This window comes from Symphodus melops (genome assembly GCF_947650265.1).
Source record: "Symphodus melops genome assembly, chromosome: 4".
Taxonomy (NCBI): domain Eukaryota; kingdom Metazoa; phylum Chordata; class Actinopteri; order Labriformes; family Labridae; genus Symphodus; species Symphodus melops.
Genome location: NC_136694.1, coordinates 6732531 through 6741791, shown reverse-complemented (window position 1 = coordinate 6741791; position 9261 = coordinate 6732531). Strand labels below are relative to the sequence as shown.

The 9261-nt window shown below is 41.2% G+C and overlaps 1 protein-coding gene across 2 annotated transcripts in view; it reads right to left on the bottom strand.

Moving 5' to 3' along the window:
- Positions 1-2042: 2042 nt before the first annotated feature.
- The window catches only part of pdzrn3b (PDZ domain containing RING finger 3b), a 131020-nt gene continuing 123801 nt past the window's right edge, over positions 2043-9261 (bottom strand). For both annotated transcript variants that reach the window (XM_079341486.1, XM_079341485.1), the window contains exons 8-10: positions 6876-6977; positions 6530-6646; positions 2043-4341 (exon numbers count right to left, since the gene is read on the bottom strand). In XM_079341486.1, coding sequence (XP_079197612.1) covers positions 2797-4341; positions 6530-6646; positions 6876-6977 — 1764 coding nt within the window. In that variant the 3' untranslated portion in view covers positions 2043-2796. The remainder of the gene's footprint in view (positions 4342-6529; positions 6647-6875; positions 6978-9261) is intronic.

Sequence of the window (9261 nt, the reverse complement as noted above, 5' to 3'; positions counted from 1 at the left end):
GCCATGGGTGAGAATGGTAGGTGTGACATGCAGTGTAAAAGCGCTTTGAGTAGTTAGAGGACTAGAAAAGCACTATACACGCTCAGCTCCATTTACAGTGCATGTTGGGGGCCTGGCCTAAATAGACCTGCAGTAAGCAGTATGCTAAGTGCACGTGGTTGAGGGATAGCATATTCAAGTGTACTTGCATTAAGTCTGGTTGTTTTTGTCAAGATTATGCTTAAATACATTTCCCCAACTATATTTAAGTTCCCTGTTCAGGGCCAAACTTCTATTTTGTAAATTCTTGGTTCATTCCAATAAATTCCTGTTAATTCCCATGGAAAGATTCAAACTTTAAAAATTCTAATTCTGGTTGATTTAATTTTATTCTTGCTGTTAAGTTAGCATATTGTATCTAACTAATTGTCCCTGTTTTATTGGCCATTATATGTAATGATTTTTTTTTTTAAACAGCATAAATAAGAAAGTTTTTAGAGTGTTTGACACTTAGGTGTCAAGAAGGGGATTTTTTTTGGGTTGATATAATGTCCCTAGTCTTTCAGAGACATAAATTCACCTCCTCTGTGGATCCAGAAAAATAAAATAAAAATCTCTTGGTGCAGTCAAAGTCAGTAAACTTCTCCGAAACACCTCCAGCCTTTCCCTATATCCATTGCCCGTTGTGGTTGTTTCTGTTTCTGGCTTAAAATCAGCCTTAGATTGCAGTGTAGCTTCAAATTGTATAGGAATTGACGCATTGGAACCAATAATTGTAAATCAAAAAGGCCCCAAGGACGCTGCTCCAAATAACAGCGGGGGAAAAAAATGCTGTGGCTGCTTGTGCAACTCTGGCAACAGAAAGAATAATGTGTATTCTCTTTAAGCATATGTGAGTCTTGGACAAGCAAAGCAGCATCAAAATCAGCAGCGCTCACAGGCAGCACATGAGCCGTCTTCTTATTAGTTAATGGATGATTACAGTATAATTCCATTGTGTCCTGCTTTCCAGGCTAAACACAAATGTTTATAAAGATAACAAGGTGATAGAAAAAGACATATGTGGGTTACTAATCTAGCATCATGTGTTGGTTACAGGGAACATGCCTTAATTGATAACCAGAGCTTTTTCTTTTCCTTGCATGCCTTATGCCATGTCTACATAGACTTGTACTAGATTTAAATCACAAGGCTTTGATCTGGTAAGGCTCAAGCAGTAGTAATCTATAATCTTACAAAGAGGAAGCTGCAGAGTTTGTACCCTGGGTTGCTACCATATCAATCCCTGTAAGGAAATGCAGAGCCAATTTCTTTGTTACATTTTAACCTTGCATGATGACGTTTTATTTACCTTTTCCTCATACTTACTAACTCAACCTTAAACACATCATAATGGAAACTTATGTTATTTTGTTTAGTTAACTAACTAGATTGATCTATTGATTTCAACATAGATTTTAACATTGGATAATTGTATATCACTACAACACTGTGCAACTGTATCTTATAAAAAGTCTGTTTACCACAGTTTCTTTGATTGAAATGGGTGGGGGTGGGGGGGGGACTGTCTCAAGTTGACAAGAGTTTTTTCAACACAAGGACTGTTGATGTTACTGCATTTTGGTCAATGCTGATTGTCTTGGCCCTGGAGATTGTATTCTTCCCCTTGAATGATATTTTTTGCAATATAAATTACTTTTACTTTCTCTGTGTCTTTTTCTTTGATACATTTTAAAACATTAGACATCTTTCCATGCTCAGTTATCCGTGCAAGCAACTGACCACAAGAAATGCTCTTTTGTTTAATACCGATGTACTGGTAATTCTCTTTTATTCCCAAACTTTATTTATTTGAGAATTGAATCGCTTGTAAAAGCTGTACTCTCAGAGGCTGATCCATTTGAAAACATAACCTACACAGGTAATTCTAGAAGCTTGATTATACCTTTCATGTAGCAAAATTGGCCATGTTGAACTTTTCTATTAGATACATAAACGTTAGATACTTGCAGGAATCTTTTGATTTCCTCTTACTGAGTCAACAATTCTACAAATAACGTAAATATATTAAACAATAATTTATTATTTCTTACGTTTTACAAGACCTCAAATCATTTGGCTATCTAGGGATTGGTAAAGCTTTTATTCTGTTCAATACAAGACACCATAAGAATGGGAAAAGGCTACAAGGTTTGCTTCAATAAGAACATATTCTAATATTTCATGGGAATAAACATCCCTCTCAAATGTTATGTACATAAACAACAACATAACCATACAACTTTACTGACATTTGCAAAATATTTAATGGTACAGTTAAATTATGGAAATGTAACTGTAAGATAACTGAAAGAAATGTTTTTTTTTTTTTTTCTGGTTTAATTGCAAAAGTCCTTTTTAAAAGCATTATGTATTACACCTTGTAGGACAATAATACTGTTTTCATGTAAGCAGCATAACTGAAAAAAGTTATATAGTACAAAAAAAAGGAAAATAATCAAAATGCTTTTTTTGGGTTGGGGGGGTGGGGATATTGTGTTTTTGTTTCAGAAATTATTTTTAAGAGTACAAAATTGAAAAGGTTATTGAACAAAACTGAAAAGATTTTGGAACATATCCACGGACCAGTGACCGAGTAATTTCAAGTTCAATGATCATCTATAGAACCTTTTTTTCACCAAAGTGGTGGAAAATGATTGTCCAGAAAAAATGTTGCCACACTGAAAAAGGCAGTAAAGGCTACCTGAAATTGATATGCCACTGGTACTACATTATTTCTTTCTCTGGCCAGCCTTCCAACTAAACTAACACCAGGACTTATACTGTGGTCACAGACAGGAGTGAGTTGTAAGACCTTGTACCATCTGGTGACTTTGTACCATGGGTCAGCAGTTCCTGGATAGTCATCCAATTGTCAAATATTTTCTTATTTCTCTTTTTCATCAACTTTTTGTGGCTGAGTTCAATAATGTTGGGCTCCTTTTTTTCCTCCAGACCTGATGTCTCTTTTTGACAATCTGCCCGGCTCTGTTTCATGAACTCGCGGCGTTGTCTCTGCTGTTTGGCGCGAACTGCATGTTGCTTCCTTTCCTCCTTGCTCCAGTAGCGGCCCATCTTCAGCTCACTTATAGCATCATCATCTGTTGTCATACCACTGCGCTCTTCATGAATGCGCAGTGCGCGCTCTCGCAGCAACTTATCCCGGACAGGACGTTTTGTGATGTAGCGTGTGCCATCGCTGCGGACTTTCACCTTCCATTCCATTCTAGGCTCTAAGTCACTAGGGATAAGGGAGTCCCGGCACATGCTGACCAGACTCATCTGGCTCTGGGCATACTCCACAGCTGATTTCTGCTGGATCAGCTGCATGTAGCTCTGGTAGTGCTGGGCATGGGCAGGTATGTGGGCGTGCTTGTAAAGTGAATGTGGCTGAGATAAGTTTCGCCTCGACTTACTGGACTCCTCAAGTTTCCTCTCCCCACTTTCTGTCTGCAGTGCTCTACCTGTATCCTTGGGGGAATCTCCGCTCCTACTAGGGCCAGAGGCTTCCTGAAGAGGGGACAGGAGAGGTTTGAGCATTCTGCTGCTGGAGCTGGTGGAGCCTGATGCTCCAGCTGGACCCTGATTTCCTGCTCCTCGATGGAGCGAGTTATCTGGTGACAGCTCCAACGTAAGAGGTGTACTGCGGCAGCTCTCACCAGTGTTGTAAGCACTGGAACTGTCTTTGTCTGATTTCTCTGGCAGCTCTGTAATGTCTGAAAGCTCGTGTCGGCGTGCATCAATGCTAGTATTATAGTTGCGAAAGCCGCTGTTGTGAAGCATCCAGGACTCATGGCATTGCTCTCTTAGCAGTTGCATTTTGTGAGCACGGACAATATTCAGGCACTCCAGTTCGATGGTGCGCAGCTCCTCATTTAGCAGCTCTAATTCTTTGTCCACACTCTCCTGTTCCATGGCAAATGCTCCATCAGCCTGACTGTATGGAGCCAGGCTGATGGAGCCTGATGGCTGATGGCTGATAGTGTTCCTCATCTGGCATTTCAGCTCAAGGAGTTCTCGAAAACGCTCACACTCATCAGGTGTTATTCCAAGGAGGTCAGTGTCAGTGTAGTCTGGAGAGATGAATGCTTCACAGCTTAAGGGTAGGTCAGTGCTGCCGAGAGTGTCCTGGCTGTATGTTAACTTTCTGGAGCTACCAAGTGTGTTGGAAGTCGTGGTCTGGTCATCACCTAGGTTTTCCTGCTCTGAGCTCTCATCATTTCGTGTACTCTCATCTGTGCGACCAAGACCACTGTCCTTTTCATGGTGGTTGGACAGCAGAGTGGCTGTGTCTGTGCTGCCTCCTTCCTCTTCATGTTTTTTCTATAAAAACAGACAGCAGAATAACTCATAACAGCTCTTGAATCCAACAAGTCAGAACGTGTTTTGAAAGTAAAACATTTGAGAGTACATCAGTCAGGATTTAGAGTTTATCATAGCATTGAGACTGTACTAGTTAGAGTAACAAATGACTTTCTGTCAGCCTCAAACAGGGGACTTCTATCTGTGCTTGTCCAGTTTACGTAATTTACGTACAATTGCTTGGAGTTACAGGGACTGCTTTAAGTTGGTTTAAATCCTATTCATCAGACAGATCTCAGTTTTTGCATGTTCATGATGAGTCTTCTATGTACACCAAAGTTAGCCATGGAGTGCCTCAAGTATCAGTACTTGGACCGATTCTCTTTACATTATATATGCTTCCTCTAGGTAGTATTATGAGAAAACACTCCATAAACTTTCATTGCTATGCAGACGATACTCAGCTGTATATATCAATGAAGCCAGAAGACACCAACCAGCTACGTAAACTGGAAACCTGCCTCAAGGACATTAGGACCTGGATGACCAGAAACTTCTTGCTGCTCAACTCAGACAAGACTGAAGTTATTGTGATTGGACCTAAGAAGAGAGACTTTCTCTGATGATATAACGGCCCTTAGTGGTATCAGCGTGGCCTCTAGTAACACTGTTAGGAACCTAGGAGTTCTCTTTGATCAGGATATGTCCTTTGATTCCCACATAAAACAAATTTCAAGGACAGCATATTTTCACCTTCTCTAAGATCAGACAGATCCTGTCGCAAAATGATGCTGAAAAACTAGTTTATGCATTTGTTACCTCCAAGTTGGATTACTGTAATTCTCTTTTATCAGGGTGCTATGGTAAATCTCTAAAGACCCTTCAGCTAGTCCAAAACGCTGCAGCTCGTGTTCTGACTAGAACTAGGAAAAGGGACCACATGACTCCTGTATTGGCTTCTCTCCATTGGCTCCCTATAAAATCTAGAATAGAATTTAAAATCCTTCTTCTCACCTACAAAGCTCTAAACGGTCAGGCACCATCCTATCTTAAAGAGTAAATTTTACCATACTACCCATCGAGAACATTACGCTCCCAGAATGCAGGCCTGCTCGTGGTACCTACAGTCTCTAAAAGTACTATGGGAGGTAGAGCCTTTAGTTATCAGGCACCGCTCCTTTGGAATCGTCTACCAGTCGGGGTCCGGGAGGCAGACACATTAGGTACTTTTAAGAATAGACTTAAAATTTTTCTTTTTGATAAATCTTATAGTTAGGGCTAGCTTAGGACCAGCTCATAGTTATGCTGCTATAGGCCTAGACTACCAGGGGAACTGGCACCAGGAACACTTAACTCTCTCTCCCTCTTTCTCTCTCAACTTTCATATCTTATTGCTGCTTGTCACTATATTCAAGTTACTAACCTCTCCTCTTTCTGGGAGCTCCTGAGCTCTCTTAGGTTCCTCGGGACTGTTGATGAGGATGACCTGCCCAAACAACCACCCGCCCCCCCCATCCTATCCTATCCTTCTTTCTGCATCTTGTCCCATCTCCCCCATCCCATTCTCAAGCCAAGCGCAGTTTAGCAGATGGCTGTTCTGTCATGAGCCCGGATCTGCTGAAGATTTCTGCCTGTTAAAGGGAAGTTTTTTCTTGCCACGCTATGACGGATTAAGCTGGGCTCTTGTAATATAGCCATAAGTAAGGTCCTTCACCTGCTTTTTGTAAACATAACGATGAACGATTGTTACCTGCTCTTTTGTTAATTTGAACAGACAAAGAGTAAGGTGCTTTACCTGCTTTTTGTAAAGTGTCTCGAGATAACGCCCGTTATGAATTAACACTTTACAAATAAAGATTGATTGATTGATATTTTAATGTCTTAATTTTCAGCTAATGGAATGCTGCTGATCTTGTTAAATTATGTGAAATATAATTATTAATAAAAATGTAATAAAACTTAGCCCACATTTTATGACCTTGATCCTATAGACCCTAACCCAAAACGACAATAAGAAAAAAAAATCTAAAAACGATTCTTGCAGCTTTGGAAATGGAACTGTAAAGAGGCCTTCATGGTATCTGACGATAAATATGTTCCTTACCCTGCAACATTAGACTTGTCACATCCAAAATGTGTATATACTAATTTCATTAGTGGATTTGACTTTTGGAGCTGTGAGTCTGTTTGTCCTAAGAAGTGTGTGTACCTGCTGCAAAATGCTTGCAGTAAACTGCATGGCGTGATGGTGCTGCTGCTCCAGCATATCCATATGAAGTTCATCCAGGAAGTCATTCCTGTCGTCATCCATCCAGCCCTCATCCAGCTGAGATCCGGTGGAGAGAAGAGATGCAAATGTTGATTTTTCAAGTTTTGCGAATAAAAACATTAAAATAACCAAGACTACTATAAAAAGCTGTACTTTGGTTTGAGTGCATTCAGATAGGAAAAAATATTTCTTATTAAAACCTTTCTTGATCACGTTTGGAAAAAAACATGTCTATTAAATTAAAACCTAAGCTTTTTGGCCATACCAAAAATGACTCCTGAATTACCTGGATCTCTGGCCTGGCCACCAGCAAAGAGATCTTCTGTGTCCCCTCACTGGTCAGCAGTGCTACAGCGCCTTCCCGGTTTTGAATCTCAACACCATTGATCTTGAAGGACAACAGGAAATATTGATAAACAGTGGGTACGGAAAGTATTTAAATCCCTTTAAATGTTTCACTCTTTCATTGCAGCCATTTGCTAAACTCAAACATGTTTATTCTATTTCTCATTAATGTACACTCAGCACACCATCTTGACAGAAAAAAAAACAAAATTAAGATTTTTTTGCAAATGTATTAAAAAAGAAAAAACTGAAATGTCACATACGTATTCAGACCCTTTGCTCAGTATTGAGAAGAAGCACCCTTTTTTTAAAGTTTTATTTTCTGTTTTTTTTAACCTTTATTGTAGAGAGGATAATGAATAGGGTCGGAAAGGGGGGAGAGAGAGTGGGAAGGGACATACGGAAGAGTCCGCCAAGGCGAGCCCGGGGTGCCCATATGAGGACTGTGCCTCAATACATGGGGATATATTGGGGATCCTCTGCCATTCTTCCTTGCAGATCTTCTCCAGTTCTGTCAGCTTGGATGGTGAACGTTAGTCGACAGCCATTTTCAGGTCTTTCCAGAGATGCTCAATTGGGTTTAGGTCAGGGCTCTGGCTTGGCCAGTCAAGAGTGGTTACAGAGCTGTTCCGAAGCCACTCCTTTGTTATTTTAGCTGTGTGCTGAGGGTCATTGTCTTGTTGGAAGGTGAACCTTCGGCCCAGTCTGAGCACTCTGGAAGAGGTTTTCTTCCAGGATATCTCAGTACTTGGCCGCATTTATCTTTCCTTCAATTTCAACCAGTCGTTCTATCCCTGCAGCTGAGAAACACCCCCATGGCATGATGGTGCCACCATCATGTTTCACTGGCGGATTGTACTGAGCAGGTGATGAGCAGTGTCTGGTTTTCTCCACATATACCGCCTAGAATTAATGCCAAAAAGTTAAATGTTGGTCTCATCAGACCAGAGAATCTTCTTTGTCATAGCTTAGGAGTCCGTCATGTGTTTTTTGGCAAACTCTATGCAGGCTTTCATATGTCTTGCACTGAGGAGAGGCTTCCGTTAAAGCCTCGACTGGAGGGGGGCTACAGTGATAGTTGACTTTTTGGAATTTTCTCCCATCTCCCTACTGCATCTCTGGAGCTCAGCCACAGTGAGTGTGTTTACATGGACTTGAGTATCCCGGTTATGATTGGGGTTTTAAGTATCCCGTTTTTGTATTTGTGCATGTAAACATCATATCCCGGTTTCTCAGAAACCCGGTTTTGCTACCTGGAGAACTCCGATAGAAAACGGGATACTGCGGCATGTATACGCCTTACCCCGGTTTCTGACAGCTGCCAACACCTGCACAGGCGCAGACTCAGCCAAGTGATGTACACGTAAAACAAACATGACGGCGCCAACGAGAGCGCCTTATTCTGGAGAGAGGAATAACTTTTGTTTCACTAATAAAACATAAAATATAATTGAAGATGAGCTATAATATAGAGCACGAGGGCAAAATAAAAATGGCCCGATCCGGCACGCATCCTGGTGAAATTGCTTCTATTTTTTAATTCTGGTATAGCAGTGATCGACCTTTGTTGGATTGATTTTTTTTTACTTTGTGGATGGACTGAGTTTGTTTTTCCTTCTTTTTCTGTGGACTAAAAAGACAATTTAAACGGAACTTTCACAGAACATTCATTTTACGTTTGTTTGGGACTTTTATTTTGGATTCATAAAGGGGTAAATTGAAGTGATATCTTTGTTACAAGCCACTGTGTTTTCATGTCTTTTATATTTCTAAATGTCCGCGGTGTTGCGTTGTAAAAAATAAACATGTGCGCCTGCGCAAATAAGATGCAGTAATCAGAAACCGGGATACTATAGTTGATCATGTATACAGGGATATGAATAACCAGGTTTCTCTGTGAGCAACGTCATATCCCGAATATGATCAAAACCGGGATAAGGCTCATAACCGGGATACTCAAGTCCATGTAAACGTGATCTTTTCTCGAACTGGCAGCTGATGCTGAGCAGAATGGATTGAAAGCCAAGGTCTGTACAGTGGAGGTTGGCTGCAGGCTTTGTGGGCTGGACAACCATCAGGCAGACTTTGGAGTTCGAGGCCAAACTCTGCGAAACACCATCAAAGCCCTCTCAGGGGAAGCAGAGACAGCCAGTGGATGGCTGTGGATAAAGAGGAGCGACACCATCTGGAGCTCTAGTAAAACCTGCAGCAAGTTATGGTTGAAAGCAGAGTGGGGCCCACCTGGGACAACAGGTGGCGCCGATGAGCCCTCTGGAGGTGTGGTGGGCCTGTCATTGAAACACTGAAGGAGGGTGCCCACCTGATGA